Source organism: Piliocolobus tephrosceles, chromosome 18, assembly GCF_002776525.5.
Source record: "Piliocolobus tephrosceles isolate RC106 chromosome 18, ASM277652v3, whole genome shotgun sequence".
Taxonomy (NCBI): domain Eukaryota; kingdom Metazoa; phylum Chordata; class Mammalia; order Primates; family Cercopithecidae; genus Piliocolobus; species Piliocolobus tephrosceles.
The window spans coordinates 27661405-27682826 of NC_045451.1; the positions used below are offsets into that span (position 1 = coordinate 27661405).

The 21422-nt window shown below is 35.9% G+C and overlaps 1 protein-coding gene across 4 annotated transcripts in view; it reads right to left on the reverse strand.

The window, feature by feature from the left end:
- Positions 1-5534: 5534 nt before the first annotated feature.
- The window catches only part of C18H18orf54 (chromosome 18 C18orf54 homolog), a 24635-nt gene continuing 8747 nt past the window's right edge, over positions 5535-21422 (reverse strand). For all 4 annotated transcript variants that reach the window (XM_023207517.2, XM_023207518.3, XM_031934546.1 and 1 more), the window contains 3 exons: positions 15154-15285; positions 13425-13495; positions 5535-9376 (listed from right to left, as the gene is read on the reverse strand). In XM_023207517.2, the coding sequence (XP_023063285.2) occupies positions 9304-9376; positions 13425-13495; positions 15154-15285 (276 nt within the window). In that variant the 3' untranslated portion in view covers positions 5535-9303. The remainder of the gene's footprint in view (positions 9377-13424; positions 13496-15153; positions 15286-21422) is intronic.

A 21422-nucleotide genomic window follows, 5' to 3' on the forward strand; every position in this document is an offset into this window, starting at 1 on the left:
CAACAGCTTTGGTGCCCACTGTGAGGCTTAAGAAGTGAATGAAATAGGGACTCAAAGCCTCTTACTGTCCTAAGCCTTTTCATCGTCGGACTTCTAAGGGTAGGGGAAACTGTACTCCTACCCCTGTCACTCCCAGTGGTCACGGGCATTTCCATGGCCTTTTCCTTTCTGTTTTGGGATAGACAAGCAAGCAGGGCTTCTCACGCCTCCTCCCCTCCTGGTATTACCAGGGGGTCCTTGCTCCCAGAGCTCCTAAGATGGTGGTGGGCCGCTTCCAAGATGGTGGCAAGCCTCCTGTTCTCTGACCTGGGGTTCTTGGCCTCACGGATTCCAAGGAATGGAATCTTGGGCCATGCGGTGAGGGAAATAGCTCTATTAGAAGTTGTGGGTCATGGAAGAGAACATGGAACCCAGTGACTAGTGTTCAGCTTGATTAGGACAAACCTGGGCACTTAGCCGTGCGGGAACAATGGCAAACCTTTAGTCCGATTAGGAGCAGCAATGGGCGCCTTGCTAGATCAGGAGCACAGTGGACACCCTGCTGGATCGGGAGGGATGGAAGTCAGCGGGGGGTCTGCGACTGCGACAAACAGCAGTGGTGGAAGGCGAGCAAAAGTTCAGCTGGACCCGTAAACAGGGACCAGAAGAAAGCGCAGTTGCAAGATTTAATAGGGTGAAAATAGAGCTCCCATACAAAGGAAGGGGACCCAAAGAAGGTAGCCGTTGCCTGGGTTTATGTCCCGATCACTGTCCCTCCTGCTGTGCTCTCAGGTGATAGATGCTTGGCTATTTCTTTATCTCCTGTTTTTGCCTAATTAGAATTCTAGTGAGCTCTCTTTATTACCTGATGGTCAGGTGTGGGCTAAGTTGCAAGCCCTGTGTTTAAAGGTGGTTGAGGTCACCTTCCCAGCTAGGCTTAGGGATTCTTAGTCAGCCTAAGAAATCCAGCTAGTCCTGTCTCTCACTGGCTGGGGCTTGGGAATGCCATGAGATCTTCCCCTTCCCCTGCCAAGGCGTTCAACTCCAACAAATAGTAACTAAGCTTTTCTCCCTGATGGAGGAACCAGTTGTATAAGAATAAGATGCTCTTCCTCAGACATTTTTAAACTGTTTCTTTTCTTCTGCTTCTCCACCCCACCAGCAGTTAACTTTTAAGCAAGGTTTTTCCTTTTAGAAGATGTTTTACTAGGCTAGGAATGATAAGGATCACTGTTTATATTGTCTGTAAAGTTTTGTGAAAAAGGATTTGTGAGGCTGGTCTTAAGCTGTAGCCAATCTGGTGTGCTTTGCACGTGTGTATGGTTAGTAGCAAACTTCGCTGCAGGCCTCCATCTTGTTTTACATCCTGGGGGTGTGGCAAGGCTTTGTTTAGCAATCCTGCCTTAGGGAAGAAGTCCTTTCTGGTTTGATCTCTGTATGTTTTCCTGGCCCGGTCTCTTACAGGGCTCCACCAGGGGATTCAGTTTTCTCCTGCCTGTCTATGTAGTTATATGTGTTGTGTGGATGATGTCTGTAAAAAGAGCTCTAATTTGACGTAAAGAAATACAGCGCTTAGATCAAATATTTTTTAAAGGGAAGATAAAAGCTGTGGTACCTCTCAGTTCACATGACTTTAATCTTTGAGGAAACAATAAAATAGCCTTAAAGATTATTGGTTAAAAGCACATGCCATCAAAATGTAAATAGGTGGACTAAATTATGCAAGTTAGATGTAAGGTGTTTTGAGGTTATAAGCTGCTTTTTGGATTTTGAGAACTATCTGACTTGCCTGGTCCACAACTGTTAAGGCCTGGGGACATATGGAACTAACCACACCTTCTATTATGCTGGAAGGAGTCAAATCTTGGTTATACCTGGCATAAAATTAAAACAATTTACCAGGTTTTACATTAAAGTTAAAATTGCTAGGAGTTACCATTATAACATGTAACTGAAACTACTAGAAATATATTTACATGCAAGGTGTGTAAGAACAGTAAAATGTGTTTTTTAGTAAAAGGTTATAAGAAGGCATGGAAACGTTAAGTTTTTGCCTATGGATAAAGGATTGTTTTAAATTAGATAAGATAAAGCTGAAGAGTCAAACAAGTGGCGAAAGGATTTCAAGAATTAATTTTGCAGAAGAGGTTCTCTGAACATATTGACTAAATTTTAAAAAGGTATTATATGTTTTTTCTGTAAATTGAGCATTAAAATAAAAGCACAACAAGGTATTCTTAAGGTGCTAATCTGCTCTTTAGCAAAATTTGTAAAGGGTTATAAAAGGTTTTTGTTTCTTTAAAATTTTGGAGTCATCATTTCGGCAAAATAAATAACTTATAGTAATCTGAAATTCTATTTCATAATACCAAGTGCTTTGAACTTCTAACATATTTAATAGGCTTCCCAAAAATCAAACTTCAGTTTCAAAATTGTCTTTCCTGATGCCTGGCTTTTTGGATGGATCAGAGGGCTCCTGAAACAAGCACAGAAGAAGTAAACATGGTTATTTGACATATTTAGTTACATGGGATTGCCAAGATGATGTTTGATCTTCTTTAGGTTATATTTTGGTGAATAATACTATTACATGTTCCAAAATTTTATGGGACTTCTAAAATTCTAATGTCTAAGTATATGCTATCAAACGTAATTAAGGTTGTAAACCACAGAGATAAACTTCTTTGTCAATTGTGTTTCTAACCATCCTGGACATTTTGCTATTGATAATTATTATCTTGTTTTAATCCTTTTCAAAAGATGGTTTATTATAAGCCATAGGACTCTGACAGGTGCTCTCAAATACAGGTTTCTGATAACTTTGGAGATCGTGACATTGGAATTAAGGAAAAATGTACAGGACTCAAAGAGCTGAAGTGTTAATGAATATCAGGCAAAACAAGAGTTCACTAAATGGACTGAACTCAGGAAACTGAAGTAAATCTTTTTGACTTTTGCTTCGAACATTGCTGATCCATGTTTTGTTTTTCAAAGTCAAGGAAATTTATTTTGCACTATTACGGCCTTTAATTAAATTACACTCCTGTGAACAAAAATTTGGAGTATGTTTGTTTCTCTCTGCCTGGTTCCTCTAGAATTTGGAAACTATCTGTGAGTATTCTTAACTTATGGCAGTATAGTTATTTGGATCAGTGCAATAAGGATCCACTTTTCTTTTGCAACAGGATGCAATTGCAGAAACTGGTTATTTTACTAAGGCATTGACTGGAAGGGTATGCTTCCCTTTAAGGAGTCAATCTTGACTTGCAGAGCTCCTAAAAGCCCTGTAGGAAGAACTGGCCTCATACCCTTGCCTACAGTCCCTGTACAGGGTTCCTGACCTGTGATCAGTAAACAATGTCACTTTGTAACAGGCCTAGGAGCTCCAAGTTTATCTTAGGACCTTAAAAGGAGAGAATCACACAACTCACATGTATTTGAGGATACAAACCCATGGCTGGGCTTACCTTTAAAAGGTCTCAACTGAGATTCCTTGTGGAACAGAGTTCCATCAAAGCCTATTCAAAAGGACTATGTAGAAATAATTACTCTTGCTGCACCTTATGCAAATAATCAGGCCAATTATAAGACTAAAGTTCATTTTGGAAACCACTTAGTCCTATGATGATTTGTGTTTTTTACAGAAAAATGAGGACTGGTGACAGAGAAATTAGGTTTCAAAAATTATCATACATTTGTTATTAAATTCTCAACTCATTAGTTGTTTTTAAGTTTTCACCTACATTTTAGAATAACCCTACTTGTTCCTGTGAACCAGCCAGCAACCTCCAGCTGCAGCTCAGAAAGAACAGAGGAAAGGGTAACATAAAAATCTGGATCAATATTCTAGTTCTGAGCAGTTATCCTGCAAATCCTGCCAGGTGATGGGAATAAATAGGATGCCCATCACTTGGAGGTTTCCTTTATGGGAAAGTAAGACCAAGGGAGCTAACCAAAGCCAAGCACAATGCACCCAAATCTTAGCAGCATAACTAGAGCCATCAGTTATCTGGATGTATCACAAGACATCCTTTTCTCTCCCTTGTTGGAGGAGGACTCAACTCCACAGCTTCACCTTAGCATTTGACTTTTAAGAAGTCCATGCAAATCCCCGAGACATATTCCTGTCCCAAACTCAATTCCAAGCTTCAGGTCAAAGCCCTAGGAAGGAAAACTGGATCTGAGGGATCCAGAGGCAGATGATAACAGAGGAGGCACAACACAGGTGAACGTGGCTGATTGCTGTCAATTAAGCCACGCTTCCCATTTTATAGATAAAGGCCATGTTAGTATCCATGGCATGAGGTCTCGGGAATTCAAGGCTATGGACAGCAGGGGAAACAGAACATATGTGGGAAGAGTGGATAATTCCCACCTCCTAGGTACCCTGTTAACATGAGTGAAAGCCGCTTTAGCATCCATGGCGGTACCTGCCAAGGTTGCCGGGACTCAGGGATACAAGGACGAAAGAAGAGAATGCTCTTCCTTCTCTCTCACGTACCCTGGGTATCTGCTAAAAAGAGAAGTAGGGATGCCTGCTCCCCTCTTTGTAGATGGATGGTCTTTCTTCTTCAGTTTGTACCCCTTTCAAATGCATCCTGAACTCCTAGGACTCCTTTGAAAAGAGCCTTTTTCTTTTTCCCTCCTTTGTCCTCTCTTCACAGACGGGTAATTGTGTCTCCAGACTACAAGACACTCCCCTCACATGCACCCTTCACAGTGGGAAAAGTTAATTTCCCAAACCTTAAACTGTTTGGCTTAGGACTGGGCTCAGGGGAAGGGAATCCAGAAGCCCAACATGCTGGTAAAAATCTAAAAGTGTTTATTATGTCAGGCTTTTGACCTCTCTATCCCTGTGCAAACTGGTAAAAGGCCTTGGGATCTTTGAGCTGTCCTTACCTCTCCCTTTGTTTCGTTTTGACACATATTTTTTAATAACCTGGCTTGTCTGTTCTTGCCTTTAGACCATCAAACTCCAAATGGCCATGCAACCAGAGATTCCGATGATGGCCCCTTCCGCTGGGAACCCTAAGACAGGCCTATGAGGAATCTCTGACTGCCATTTTCCCAAAACAGCACCCCCTGTCAGCAGGAAGCAGTTAAGATGGGTCTTCGTCCTTATCCTTATCCTTCTAACGGCAGTTAGATGTACTTTAGAGGGGAATGAGACAGCCAGGTGGGAAGGGGTCCCCAGAATCCAACTGGCCTGTACACTGAGAGGATTACACACTGGGGTGGAGCCACAGTTTATTATACATCTGTCCAAACACACAGAATGTACAACATCAAGAGTGAACCCTGACGTAAACTATGGACTCTCGGTGATTATGATGATTCAGTGTGGGTTTACCAATTGTTCAACACTCTGGTTGCAGACAATGAAAAGGGGAGGTCGTGCATATGCAGGAGCAGGAGGTATATGGGAAATCTCTGTGCAGATTATTTTCCTCTTCATTTTGCTGTGAGCCTGAAATTGCTCTTAAAAAGGTTTAAATTTTTTAAAAAGTTATCAAAATGTTTTTAAAAAAGAAATAAAGGATTTCCAGAACCTCAAATAAGTAAAGAATGTGGTCTCTTTATCTTGAACTTATAACTTTATACAGGAAACCAGGTTTAGAATATCAATCAGTCAATACTTAAAACCACTATGTAAAATACACTTTACTTCTTTTTGATTCTGTAAAGCAGTATAAAAGGTTCTATCATCGAGAAGATAAAACAATCAATCATCTAACATGTTTTGATATACATTTCCTTGTCTAGGAATACAACATAGTATAAGAGGCACCATCCAAAATATTAAAATGAAATATAACAGCTAAATAAATGACAGGGGAAGGAAAAAGAAAAGCCAACTTACCACAGTTTGGTGGATAGTTAGAATGTTTAGGGACAAAATAAAATACTTGGCCACAGCTTTAAAGAAATGTAGAGTAAGCTTTAGATAAAAAAATAAAAATTGAGTATTTCATGCATGAGAAATAATATACACAAAGGCGAGAATACACATATAAAGTTTGGGGGAATCTGAGTAAAGCAACTGAACTACAGCAAATTTGCTGAAACAAATCAGTAAGGTTACAGTGGTGATACACAACAGAGTCATGCCAAGACCAGTCACTCTGGCTTCTGTGTAAAAGACAAAGGAGAGGTTAAAGGTTGAAATAGCTATTTGAAAATGAATGAACTAGTCCCAGTGAAGGTACTGAAGGGTGGATAAAAGTTGCTACATTGTGAGAAAAACTGTTACACAGAAGGGGCTGATCCAGGGTAAGGACAACGCAGAATACACTGGGAGGATGAAAAGCTAAGTTTGTGTGTCTGTTTTTTTTTTTTTTTTTTGGTCCAAAAAAGGAAAACAATCTTAGGGACATATGATTACAAAGAAAAAAAGAAAAAGAAAATGGGAAAATAATAACTTCAAATATCATAGGAAAATATCTAACAATATGCTCTACAATGTGTTTAGGATTAGGCCTCAATTTACTCTAATCGCCGTATGATAGGCACTGCAATCCAACAGAACATTTAATTAGGGATGAAATATCCAATTTATACATCTAATAGGAAGACGCACAGTCTTGTACATTTGAAGAAACTTCAATTGCTCAGAAATTATCCACTGTATTGGCCTTTTGCTTCTTCTGTCTCCTTTCATGCTACTTGCCTTTTGACAAGTTCACTTCTGGATAGCACTTCTACCAAAAATGTTCTGAGATATAGAGAGCGAAGGGTGGAACAGAAAAAAATGAAACAAAAATTCAAATCTACAAGATCAATTCCATGTATCTATAACATAGAAATAAACATGGGACCTTGTCATGACTTATCTTCAGGCAACATTTTGGTATAACTACATATAATTTAATAACACATTATACACCATTAAATACTAAAACAATAAAAAAAACCCACAATTATAAATTTCAACAAGAAATAACATAACTATAATGACATATACCCAAAACAAACCCAAGAAAACAGTGTTTTTTAATTTGGTCAGAAAACTCTATGAAGCTGAAATTAACTGTCTGAGAAAAAACTGTAAGTAGAGTTCTTGATAGTAAAGACAATACATTTCAGTCTTGACCCTTCATATTGGTCGCACCATTGTCCCTTGATCTCAAATAGTCTTTTGAAATTACGCTTTTTTGTCATATTTTTCATACTCAAAGATCTGAAACATCTTATTAAAATTTCTTACTTTTTTTCTATTTAACATTTTCTCAATACGTCTAAAAGAGAGCAGAAGATAAAAATTTTACATTCACAATGCAATTTTAAAAATTGTATGTTCTCATTTCTTTTAAATTCTCAACTTAGCAGTCTCCACACTGTTATCCTGCTCTTTTCTCCTGGAAACCTAAAAAGAACCCTGAGGTATTAAAATTGTAATTAAATCTCTTACTTAGAGTATTTCTTGAATGTTTATCACTTAGATTCATTATTTTTCTTAGTTGACTCCTAGATATTTCTTATAAGAAGGTTGGAATGAATCATTTTGCTAAAATTAATTCCTTTGTTAGGTAAAGGATTAAACCTCTCCATATTTAAAACAAGAGAAAACAATGTTCCTTTGGTAAGTATAATCAAGTTTCTTAAAATACTGGCTATAAGATTTTAGAACAGGCTTATCTCATTTAGTATTGGAGATATATTCTCATGAATAGGAGCACTAACCAAATGGTGCTTTTCAGTCATTACAATTTCCAGGCATAATATATATTATGTATGATCAACATATAATATTCAATTAGAAGTTACCACCTGATGCCTTTATCTCCTTGCCTTCTCTAGAACTTGTCCAATAGTGGATTTTTCTAGGCCTAGAACATGACCCACCCAGACCTACCTGATGTTTACTCACCTAAACTCTGCATTTTTAATAGTCAGGCATACTTTAATTTTAAAGTAATTCCTTGTTTGTTTATGCAGGCTATTTTCTATGAAGCAGACTATAATCAGAAAACAGTGTCAGTGGCAAAAACATCTCCACAGAATAAAGAAAACAAATCTATTGGTGATTGCCTCTCAAACTGGTCAGAGCAGCATGGTAAAAAACTCACTGGCCAAAAAAAAAAACAAAACCCACAGAGCTCACTGTAGTGTTTGACGTGTCACCTCTAACAAAGATGTTAAATGATGCTTCATTAACGTGGAAAAAATGCTTTTACTCAATGTGCTTAGAAATTCCTATTTGACAATAAATCTACTGAGGAAAAACGCTATCATTTGGGTGAAGTGTTCATCTGTGGTAGTTACATATACACATTCTTTAATTTCATCAGGCTGTAATGTGCTGTATTAGTTATGTTTTACGACTTAATTCTCAGTTATGTTAATAAAGATGCTTACTACTTATAAGAAGTATCAATAATAAGTGCTTGGTAAAAATTATAGAGCTTTGTTCGGTTCCAGCTAGACACAAACTTAAGACTAGAGATTGTGTTAAAGAAAATACAACTCTCACAAAATTGCTCTAAAATACAGTTGCTTTCTGATTTTCCATATTCATTTTAAGTTTTAGTTATCAAATTTCATAAAGCAATTGGCCATTGAGTCATAGTTTTCACCAGTTTGAGCTAAACCCAAAATTAAAATCTGGGAAACAACCTAATATTGAAATATTAAATTCTTAAATATCCCTCCAAAAAAAGGTTTGGAAACTGTCAAGTATTATCAAGATTATCTTACACAGAATCAAAGTACTAATTAAATGAGGTTCTCTTGAATGTCACAATACAACATTCCTTTTAACACTATCACTCCACTATTAATGCAATTTTCAAATACAATGTATCTTAAATATTAAATTTATGAAAATTTCAAAGTAACAGACTTCTGCATAGATGAGATACACAATAAGAATTTTGATATTCCTTTAAGCTGTTTAAGTGATGCTAACTACATCTAAAAAAAAGTCTATTTCACATAAAAGATTTTGGATAAAAACCAGTAAGTTTCTTAATGATCCTGAACCAGATAATAAAATGTTGAGGATGCTGAAGAAGGTTAAATCCAGGTAGGCTTCAAGAATAGAAGTCATCCATCTTTAAATATTAGACATTTGCTGGCGAGAAGATGAAAGTAAGACTTTAGGATATATTGTGGGTCCTTGCAGTTCACATTCTAGTATGTTGGCACAAAATGAAGACAGGTCCTAAAACCTATGGGTATTTTCAAGTTTAGTGTTTTAGAAATACATAATCCTTGAACCAATCAAAAAATAATATATGGCTTATATTTACTTTGTCAGTTTAAGTAACAGAAAAAATGACTATTTGTTCTGTGGTGATTATTGTGGTGACAGTTTCATTTTCCTCTTCACATTTTCGGTGACTGTTCTCCATTGGTATCATCAACCAGGTCTCTTAGGCGAGATAAATGGTGCAAAGCCCTTCATTAAAAAGTATAAAACACATTACAAACCAATTATTAGGAACTGAATAGCCAATGCAGACAGCAAAAAAAATAAAAATAAAATAAAGTTGATTATTAACTTCAAAATTGGTATGAGAAGTAAATTTATATAAACGTTGAGACTTATTCCTTAAAAAACCTTGAGATGTGAATAACTGAAGGTTAAAATAATTTAAAGTTCTATAAACATTCACTTTAACAATTATATTTTTTGACATTAACATTTTTTAAGATAGTCTGCCAAGTGCCCTAACAAGAAATAATAGGTATCAGTTGTATCACACTTAACAAATACACTTTTTTCAAGTAATTTTCACTACAGCTCTGTGAAATGACACCTTTGCTTTTGGTATCCTGTGTTATCCTTGCTTTTGCTATCCTGTTAAGAAGTAAAATACAGAAATTATTTTTAACATTTATATTCAAGATAGCTATTTTTTAAATAGCATTTAAGGATTAGTTACAGATCTAAACAAAACTCACTTTTATTGAGTGTAGGAGAAGCTGCTAACTACTCCAGCAAGTCTATATAATATGGTGTTTTACCAACAACCTAGATTTTTCTCTAAAATAATGCCAATACTGTATTGCAGATCTCAGTGGAGAAAACTCAATCATTCCTCAAACCAAGAAAAGAGGCCCTTAACTTTCCAAGTCTTCTCTAATTATATTTTTTCAGTTTTTCTCTCCCCTATCTTTCAGTTCCTGGAGGACCACTCAGAAAACGTCAGTTAATTAGCCATATTTCAGATCTTTCATAAATACGAAGGATATTAAGGAAAAACAGAGTGACAATATAGTAATTAAGATGTGCAGGAAGGGCCAGAAGCAGTGGCTCACATCTGTAATCCATGCACTTTGGGAGACTAGGATTGGCAGATCACCTGAGGTCAGGAGTTCAAGACCAACCTGGCCAACATGGTGAAACCCCATCTCTATTAAAAATACAAAAGACAATTAGCCAGGCGTGGTGGCAGGCATCTGTAATCCCAGCTACTCAGGAGGCTGACGCAGGAGAATCGCTTGAACCCAGGAGGTAGAGACTGCAGTGAGCCAAGATCGTGCCACTGCACTCCAGCTCCAGCCTGGGCAACAAAAGCGAAACTCCATCTAAAAAAAAAACCACAATTAAATGTAAAAAAGAAAAAAAACATAAGCTGTGTAATAACCTCCAATGTCAGTAATTTCCACTTATGGTGAGCAGAAAGGTAATGACTACAACACTCTATTCTATAGTCTCTAATACATAGAAGTTATTCAATAAATGTATAATAAACTGCATCTTCCACTTTATCCAGGACAAGAAGATGGAAGGAAACTAGTAGCATTAATTACTGCATGTATATCTATTTCCCTGTACTCTATACTTCTTAAGACACTTTTACTCAAACGTAATAAGAAGACTCTCAATTCTCCCACCTTTTTTAGCAACTTCAGTTAATTTTTGAGATTCCCACCTTCATTGACTAAGTGACAATAATTCACCCAAAGCTACTAACCAATCAGAGGCAAAATAACTAAAATTTTAAAACATTCGGCTGGAGGTGGTGGCCAGCACTGTAATCTCAGCACTTTGGGAGGCCGAGGTGGGTGGATCACCCTAGGTCAGGAGTTCAAGACCAGCCTGGCCAAAATGGCGAAACCCCGCCTCTACTAAAAATACAAAAATTAGCCGGGCGTGGTGGCATGCACCTGTAATCCCAGCTCCAATGAGTCTTCCTAGAGAGCACATATTTCCACTTGAAGAATATAAGAAAACTGAGTACTTAAGGGACTAAACAAAGGCCAGACTACTAGCTTACAGTTCCCTACGGGTAATGAAAGATATCTTAAAACTGGTTAGCCACCCAAATTATTATTATTATTTTATTATTATTATACTTCAATTTCTAGGGTACATGTGCACAATGTGCAGGTTTGTTACATATGTATACATGTGCCATGTTGGTGTGCTGCACCCATTAACTCGTCATTTACATTAGGTATATCTCCTAATGCTGTCCCTCCCCCCTCCCCCCTCCCCATAACAGGCCCCAGTGTGTGATGTTCCCCTTCCTGTGTCCAAGTGATCTCATTGTTCAATTCCCACCTATGAAGCCACCCAAATTATTAAAAACAAAAACAGTTATTTGAGGAATGTAAAGAGCCATAACAGGACTTTTACCTTAGGAAAGGCCAATAAAGCCTACAAAGTATAATCAGTAACTTTTGAAAGATTTTGGAAATATTTTAGAAATTCTGAAATACATTTGAAATATCTGAAGTATGAAAAGATGACCATATACCTAACCAGAATATTTTGCAGCCAGAAAAAGGAATTCTGAGAAGGAATTAAATTTAAATTGTCCTTAAAACAGTTAATCTACAGACTGAAAATAACTTTTGTAAGTGTAAGCTTACTTCATTACAGTACAAACGTCTTACTGACAATACTTCTGAATGTAAAGACAAATTAAGACTGTTTCAATTAATACAACAGAATTAATAACTAAAGGCCATGTAACAAAACATAAAACTTACTCTCTCTAAAAATGAAACTCCATATACAGGTAAGACTTGATTGCTTATAGCAGAAAAAAAGTTACTATTAAAAAATTCTAGCAAATGGTAAAAGCACTTATAGATCAGTATTGATTTTTGTGGTGATTTAATGACTTGCAATCTAGTGTTTGTTTTCACCAGAAAAAAATATCTAGGATATGTACATTACCTCAGAAAACACATTTAGGTCTGTGATAAGTTCAGTATCAATGCTTTAAAGAGCAATGGAAAACTTACGGTCATTCACCTCAAATTTTAAAGCAGAATGAAGTCTTCATACTAGATGCTCAACTGAGGCCCTGTACTTAGTCTCAATTAATAATTCATCACTATCATTAATAAGAGGAGTGTTAAAAATACAGACTTTCAAATCAGACTACCTAGTCTGAATCACCCTTCTTCCTCTTACTAGCTATGCAACACTGGACAAGTTACTTTACTACTCCATGCCTATTCTCTGATCTGTATTATGAAAATAATAATAGTACTTATCGCATAAGGTTGTGAAGATCACATGAATTATATTCAATAGCACTTAGAATACTGACGTTTGGTAAACATTCAATGTTAGCTACTACTATCATTATTCACTGAATTCTATTAGGTATGGAACATTATACCCCAGTACTACAGCAAGCTACAAACAAAGGTGCATTATTTATACCCTAAAGATAATAAATTAAGTAGAGAGAAAAAAATTATCTTACATGATATATTTTAACTATGAAAACTATATACACATTTGTGACAATTAGATTCATAAGTTTACATGTCTAGTGTTTTATTTTTCCACCATTTCCTTAGATCACAGAAGCCTAAGCAAATTCTCAAAGTATAAAAGGTAGCCACGTGAAATGGTGTGATTAGAGTAGAAACTTTTAATCTCAGTATTTCCTAAGCTCAGTATTCCATCTTCTGAGGACACTTTATAGTCACACAAAAACTCCAAAATAAATACCCTTCTCTTCTGTCAATATTATGACTATAGAAACAACTTGTATCTTTCTCCATTTTATTATTTAAGACAATGTAACTAAGAAAATTAGACCTATCTTTATATCCAGGTCATTATATCTACTTTAGATTTCTGTAGTGACGTTCCAAATAATGATCCATTTATTATTAAATTTATTCTAGAGAGAATATATGAAAACACATTTCATACAAGTTCCTGTTATAGGATACTCACAAAAATACTATCATAAATTGTTGCTATTACTACTCAAAAATGAGTCATTCATATCCATTATATTTTAGAAGTCTAAAGTTATCCTCATTAGGTCCTTAGTACATTTTGAATAGGAAAAAGCACAAGTTTAAAAGAAAACAATGTTTTTTAGTGTAATTAAACAGTGTGCTCCAAGAAGCTTAAATATGCCTAGTAGTGCTACTCTTAAAACTACTTATTTCTACCCTGTAACTTTGATTTGAGTCATAGGAATGGCTAAGATGGATTCGCATCCATATTAGTAAAGAATACTTACTTCTGAAGCGACCTGGTAATAGGAATCATACTTTCCTTCAACTGTAATTTAGAGAAATCATCTTCTGAAACCTAATATTAAAAACACCAAATATTAAAAAATATTAAAAATAACTAAAAAATTAAATGGTATTTACAATGTGATTAAAACATTAAAAAATATTTTCTACGTTTCCAAAGAATTCTAATAATTTTCAAAAGAACATTAAATATTTTTATTTTCCATTTATTGTAAAAACACTCCAACTAACAGCCATTTTTCAACTGTCCTAAAGTATACTTCTACACATATGTCCATTAAAAATCAAGTCTTGGCTTAAAATTATGACTTTACTGAACAGGCTTGTATCTCAATGATGTTTAAAACGAGAGGGGAAAGAAGTATAGATTACATATTAACGTTATGATTATTAGAATGTAAGAAAAGAAATTAAGAAATACAACTCAAATGAGCAGACTATGAAGGTTCTCAAAAGCTGATCCACTCATTTGTAATGAAAACTGAATTTCATATATCTACTGAATAACAATAAAACAATGACAATAAAAACAGCCATCATTTATTGAGTATTTACCATGTACCAAGCACTATACTAAGTACTTTATATAGTTTGTCTCAACAAACTATATATATATATATATATATCTTCTTAACATCCTCACTGCACAGAAAAGGAAATTGATCAATAAAATAAGCCCCGCACAGAAAGACAGACACTAAATAATAATCTCACTTCTAGGTAGAATCTGGGTGTGGGGACAGGGGAGTTGCAGAGATGTTTGTCAAAGGATACAACATGTCAGTTAGGTGAGAAGAATAAGGTCAAGAGATCTATTCTACAACATGGTGACCAAAATTATAAACAATATATCGTATACTTGAAAATTACTAATGGAGCAGATTTTACATGTTCTCCACAAAAAGTACATGAGGTAATTAGCTCCCCTAGCCATTCCATGATGTTTCAAAACATCATGTTGTACACCCAAAATATATATATAGTCAATTAAAAATCAATAATTTTTAAAATAGGAAACTGAAACTAAAGAGGTTAAATGATTTGCACAAATATTGCACTTGCTAGTAAGTGACAGAATTAGAATTCACTATCATATTTGGGAAAACAGACACTCTATGTTCTTAAACACTATACTTTTGTGGGAAAAAATTCATCATGTAGAGTGGCAGTCCAAAACAGAAACAGATTTTCAAATTCCCGGGAAATACACAAATTGAAAAAATAAAATGGCTTTAAAATAAAACTTGATATGACTGTATTCATAACAGCCAATAAACACGAAGTAACAAAATTAAATTCCAAATGACAAAGGTGTGTGGAGGAATCTAATGTTGAAAAAGTTTTCTAGGCCTCCCCGAATATAACTACCAGAAGATGGGCCATATAGATTAATTTTGTAGAGTATTACAAAACAACTCTTAAAACCCTTTGATACTATAGTTGTAACATCATCATAACTAAATAAGATGTTGGATTTATAACCATAAGTTAAATACAACAATCTGTTTAGAGATAAACACCTACAGAAATCAAACAGAATTAAATGTTGAGTACATTACTTCCCAACAAAAAAGAATACTACTGCCACTTACAACATGTGTATGTGGCATGCTTACTAACATGAAACTATAAGTAGGTCTATTAAAAAATGTAGAAAAAAATCTTTATACAAATTCACAAATCTCAATTCATAAATCATTTTGTGCTTACTTGTTTAATGTCTTCTTTTGGCTCTGTGGTCTTATTTTGATTAAAACGTTCTTGTACTGCTTGAAGGTTAAATAACATTTGTTTCAGGGCTTCAACAGGACCATGATGTTTGCCTCCAGAAAGAGTAGAGCTCTAAGGTTAAAACAGATGATAGTATAAGGTTAACCATCCAAACTCAGGGAAAGAAGAGTTTTATTTTGTATTAATTTCCCCTAATAGAAAACTAATGTAAAAATCCAAACAATATACATCAATATTTTAAAAAATCAAAATTGTAACTCACCACTTCCCTATTCCGAGGCCCCAGGTGAAGTTACTTAGAGACAATCATGATTAACAGTTTGGGATATCCTTTCTAGTCACTGCTCTTTTAAAACAAATAGTGCACGTTTATATTTATGACAAATTAATTTAGCACATTCAAAATCACAAATTTTAAATGAAATGAAAGGTCCTCAGAGGACAGGTAAACCAACATGTTCTTTTCAGCTGATCAAGGACCAAAATTTCAAACACAGTATTTCTGCACACTTTAAAACATGTTTTTATAACAGAATGCTAGCTTTTCACCTCTTCATGGGCCACACATTCCTTCTACCTAAATAACACTCACAGCTCGATTACCACTGACCTTATTTGTGTTCAAAGAATGCAGCAGTGTTTCAGATACATAAGATGGTCAAGATTCTTTTAAGATAATCGGTGAGGGATATTTTAAAATTTCTTTTTAAAAGTCTTATCAGTCTATTAGTTTACATCTTTCAAATGAGTTTCTGTGTCCTAATAGCCATCTACCAAGTAGCAAATAGGACTCTACAAATGTCTGTAATTTAATATATTTTAGCATAGACTGTGCACCATAGGTACTACTTAAACTTCAATTCTATAGAAAGTTGCTGATTAGCATAAGATACTCAAGGTAAGCAGTATGGCTAAAAAGATTTTAAAGACACGTCCACAGTTATAGAACAGGATATAAGAAACAGGGAGTGAAAAGGTAAAATGCCATAGCCATTGTGGAAAACAGTACAGGAATTCCACAAGAAATTAAACATAGAATTACTGAATGATCTTGCAATTTCCCTCCCAGGTATATATCCAAAAGAAGTGAAAGCAGGGACTTGGGTAGATATTTGTATGCCCATCTTCACAGCAAAATTATTCACAATAGCCAAAAGATGGAGGCAACCCAAGAGTCTAACGACGGGTAAATGAATAAACAAAATGTGACACATACATACAATGGAAAATTGTTCAATCTAAAAAAGAATGGAAATTTTGACAAATGCTACAACATACATGATCCTTAAAGACATTATGCTAATCAAAATAAGCCAGTCACAACAAGATACGTATATAATGATTATTCTTATACAAGGTTCCTACAGTAACAAGTCCATAGGGACAGAAAGTAGAAAGCTACTTACCAGGGGCTGGGGAGAGGGGGAAATAGGGAGTTAGAGTTTAATGAGTACAAAGTTTCAGTTTGAGAAGATAAAGTTCTGGCAATGGACAATGGTGATAGCTACACACAATGTGAAGGTACTTAATGCCACAGAACTGTACACTTAAAAATGATTAAAATGGTAAATTCTATGTTATGTATATTTTACCACAACAATATAAAAACATTAAAAAAAAAAAAAAAAAACCAGGGTAAAAGGATCCAGTTAGGATATACTCCTACACCTTGGGAGACAGCATCTGAGGCATAATATCCAAATGATCTGCATCTAGCCACTATCTTATTTTAGAACTTCGGCTGCCTTATGCCAACCATAACAGTTACAAAAGGCTGCCTCTGGAATTTATGCCTGAGCTGAGTGATTTTCATGCAAAGTAGTGGTCACAGTATCAAAAGAAGACAGAAAAGTAGAAAACATACGAACTGTTTGTGGCACTGTTAATGAATGTTTTAAAAATATTGTATGGATAATACAATTTGTTCTGAGACTTGTCATTGACACCTGCTAGTAAATGTCTCTGGGTACGTCTCTGTATATCTCTGACTCTTAGAACCATAGTGACATTTCATACATTCAAAAAACAAATTATTTAAACCAAACAGAACAAGAGGAGAACCCAATATATAGTCATCGCTGGTTTTTTGGGAGACTGTTTCCAGGACTCTGTGTGAATATAAAAGTTCAAGGAAGGCCGGGTGTGGTGGCTCACGCCTGTAATCCCAGCACTTTGGGAGGCCAAGGTGGGCGGATCACAAGGTCAGGAGATTGAGACCATCCTGGCTAACATGGTGAAACCCCATCTCTATTGCAAATACAAAAAAAATTAGCCAAGTGTGGTGGTGGATGCCCGTAGTCCCAGCTACTCAGGGGACTGAGGCAGGAGAATGGCCAGAACCCGGGAGGCAGAGCTTGCAGTGAGCCGAAATCGTGCCACTGCACTCCAGACTGGGCAGCAGAGTGAGACTCCATCTCAAAAAAAAAAAAAGTTCAAGGAAGTTCAAGTCCCTGATTATAAAATGGCACAGTATTTGTATAGAACTTACGCATATCTTCCTGTAAACTTTAAATCATCTCTAGATTACCTTTAATAAATAATACACAACGTCAACAGTACATAAATACTTGCACATTGTGTTTTAAATTATGTTTTACTGTTGTATTGTTATGTTTATTATTATTCTCCAAATTTTCAATTTGCAGTTGGTTGAATCTACGGATGTGGAACCCACACATACAGAGGACCAACCGTGTACAAAGACAAATGAACCAACTAACACTATTATAAATAAACAGCACAACCACAACAAAGGGAGTTGGGAGGAAAATAATTAACCTAAGTAACTCTGGAAAACAGTATTTTGATATGATTTTATAAGGCTAAAGATGAAAAGAGGAATACTTAGCTGGGCGTGGTGGCTCACGCATGTAATCCCAACACTTTGGGAGGTTGAGGCAGGTGGATCACTTGAGGTCAGGAGTTCAAGACCAGCCTGGCCAATATGGTGAAACCCTGCCTCTACTAAAAATATAAAAATTAGGCGGGTATGGTGGGTGCCTGCAATTCCAGCTACTCGGGAGGCTAAGGCAGGAGAACTGCTTGAACCTGGGAGCAAAGGCTGCAGTGAGCAGAGATTGTGCCACTGTGCTCCAGCCTGGGAGACAGAGTGAGACTCTGTCTCAAAAAAAAGCAATAGACAAATAATGTAATCTAGTTAGTAAATTGGTTAATTACAGGAATATGGGTTAGCAATTCTAAAACTACTCTGCATGTATAATAAGACTGAACAAACAAACTTACTGTAGATAATGAAAGGATTCTCATAGGAGGAGAAAGTTACAAATAGGGAATGGGAAAAGCTAAAACAAACCGTGGTATTAGACTGGAATCAGAGTTATCAATACGAACTCATGATTTTATACATATATGTGTTTGTATGTACACACACATATACACATATATGTACACAGATCAACAGATAAAGAAATGTACATATGTGAGTATGTGTGGGTTGGTAAACTTGTTTCCTAGGTCTTCCTGCTGACATAGTTTAGAATGAACAACACCCTAGTAGCACTCAGCACAACTAATGCCTAGATCCTAGTTTCTAAATGCCATTTTCCAATACAAAGAACCATGGCTCCTCAAAGAACTGCTCAAAAAAGAATGGAGACATGTAAAAAGGACACAGGAGCCAACATGAAGGGACTCCTAATGGCCTAACCTGAAACAATTTCAACAGCAGCATAACTAATTATGCTGTACTCTAAACCAAGAATAAAATAAATTAGTGAATCTGTATAATATAATTTACTAAACAAATATAAAGGAAGAGATAGTTTTTCATTATACAAGGTTTTCAGTTAATCTAGAAACAAGATAGGATGGACAAATGGATACTAAAAGTAGTAGACGAAAGTTTGAGGAGAAATAGGATATCTGCAAAGTCTCAAAGTTCTTTCTAAGATATTTAATAATTACAAGTAGAATCAGTATCTTTACTAAGGATAAAGATCACCTTAACCAAGTGTTCAAAGTTAATACAACCAGTTTTTACATATTATATCTTTATTACATATTACTCTTATTGCATTAACTTATCAATATATTAATGATATAAATATATAAGGAGCCCTCTGAGATGATGCAGTGAGAACAGCATATCACTTCTTCAGCATTCTTGCCAAAAATGCATAACCTCATTCTAATCATGAGAAAACTTCGGACAAATCCAAACAGAAAACCTCTACAAAATAAGTGACTGATCCTAAAGACCTGCAGATGATCTGGCAAACTAAGAATTCAAAATAGCTATTCTAAGAAAACACAGCAAACATCAACAAAACACACATAAAATAATTCAGAAAGATGCACAGATACCAACAAACAAAACAAGAAACATGAAAAACCAAGAAAATATGACACCACCAAAGGAATATAATAACTCTAGTAACAGACTCCAATGAAAAGGAAATCAGCAGACTGGTGGGAAAAGAATTCAAAATCTTTAAAAAAAAAAAAAAAAAAATCGGCCGGGCGCGGTGGCTCAAGCCTGTAATCCCAGCACTTTGGGAGGCCGAGACGGGCGGATCACGAGGTCAGGAGATCAAGACCATCCTGGCTAACACGGTGAAACCCCGTCTCTACTAAAAAATATAAAAAACTAGCCGGGCGAGGTGGCGGGCGCCTGTAGTCCCAGCTACTCGGGAGGCTGAGGCAGGAGAATGGCGTCAACCCGGGAGGCGGAGCTTGCAGTGAGCTGAGATTCGGCCACTGCACTCCTGCCTGGGCGACAGAGCGAGACTCCGACTCAAAAAAAAAAAAAAAAAAAAAAAAATCAATGATACACAAAAACATAGAGATAATTTGACCAAATCAGGAAAACGATTCACAATATGAGCAACAAAGTCAACAAACAGAAATCATAAAAAAGAACCAAACAGAAAATATGCAGTGAAGAATTCAATGAATGAAATTTTAAAATACACTAGACAGCTTAATAGACTTGATCAAATAGATAAAGAATCTCTGAACTTGAGGATAAGTCACTTGAAATTACCCCATCAGAGAAGGAAAAAGAGTAAAGAAAGCCTACAAGACTTGAAGGGTACTATAAAATGAACAAATGTCTTATCATGGGAATTCCACAAGGAGAAGAGAAGTCAAAAGGCACAGAAAACCTATTTAATGAAATCATAGCTGAAAATTTCCCACATCTAGGAAGAGATATGGACATCCAAATCCAGTAAGCTCAATGGCCCCCAGTAGATTTAAGCTAAAAACAGCCTCCCAGAGGCACATTATGGTTACACCGCAAAGGCAATTCTAAAAACAGCAAGAGAAAACCATCAAGTCACATGTAAGGGAGTTCCCATTAGACTGACAGTGGATATCTCTGCAGAAACCTTAAAGGCCAGGATGATATATTAAAAGGGTTGAAAAAAATATCGCAAGCCAAGATACTATGTCCAGCCAAGCTTTCCTTCAGAAATGAAAGAGAAATAAACTCTTTCTTACATAACCAAAACCAACAGAATTCACCACTACTAGACCTGCCTTACAAGAAATGCTCAGGGGAATCCTACATCTGGAAGCAAAAAGATAATCACCATGATGAAAACACATGGAAATATAAAACTTACTAGCAGAGGGAAAAGAATAAAACACTACTACAGAAAACTACCAAATCGTAATGATAATATGAGGGGAAAAAAGGAAGAAAGAACATATAAAATGACCAGAGTACAGTAAACAAAATGACAGGAATACGTCCTCACTTATCAATATTAACCTTGAATGTGAACAAATTGAATTCCCCAGTTAAAATTTGAAATGGACTTCCTGAATGGATAAAAATAACATTGTTCAACTATATGTTGCCTACAAGAAACTCCACTCACCTTTAAAGATACACATAGACTTAAAGTGAAAGAATGGAGAAAGATATTCCACACAAGTGGTAACCAAAAGCAAGTAGGAGTAGCTTTATTTATGTAAGACAAATCGGACTAAGTCAACAATTGTAGAAAGAGACAAAGAAGGTAATTATTATGGTTTAAGATTTCCCATTACAACTTACCTTTAAGAAATAATCACTTGTGGAATATAAATTAGTATTATCCATTACTGCAGCATTATTCGCAATAGTCAAGATATAGGACTCAAGTACCCATCAACAGATAGAAGGGTAAAGAAAATGTGACATATATATACAACAGAATATTGTTCAGCCAGGCCAGGCGCAGAGGCTCAAGCCTGTAAACCCGGCACTTTGGGAGGCCAAGGCAGGCGGATCGCAAGGTCAG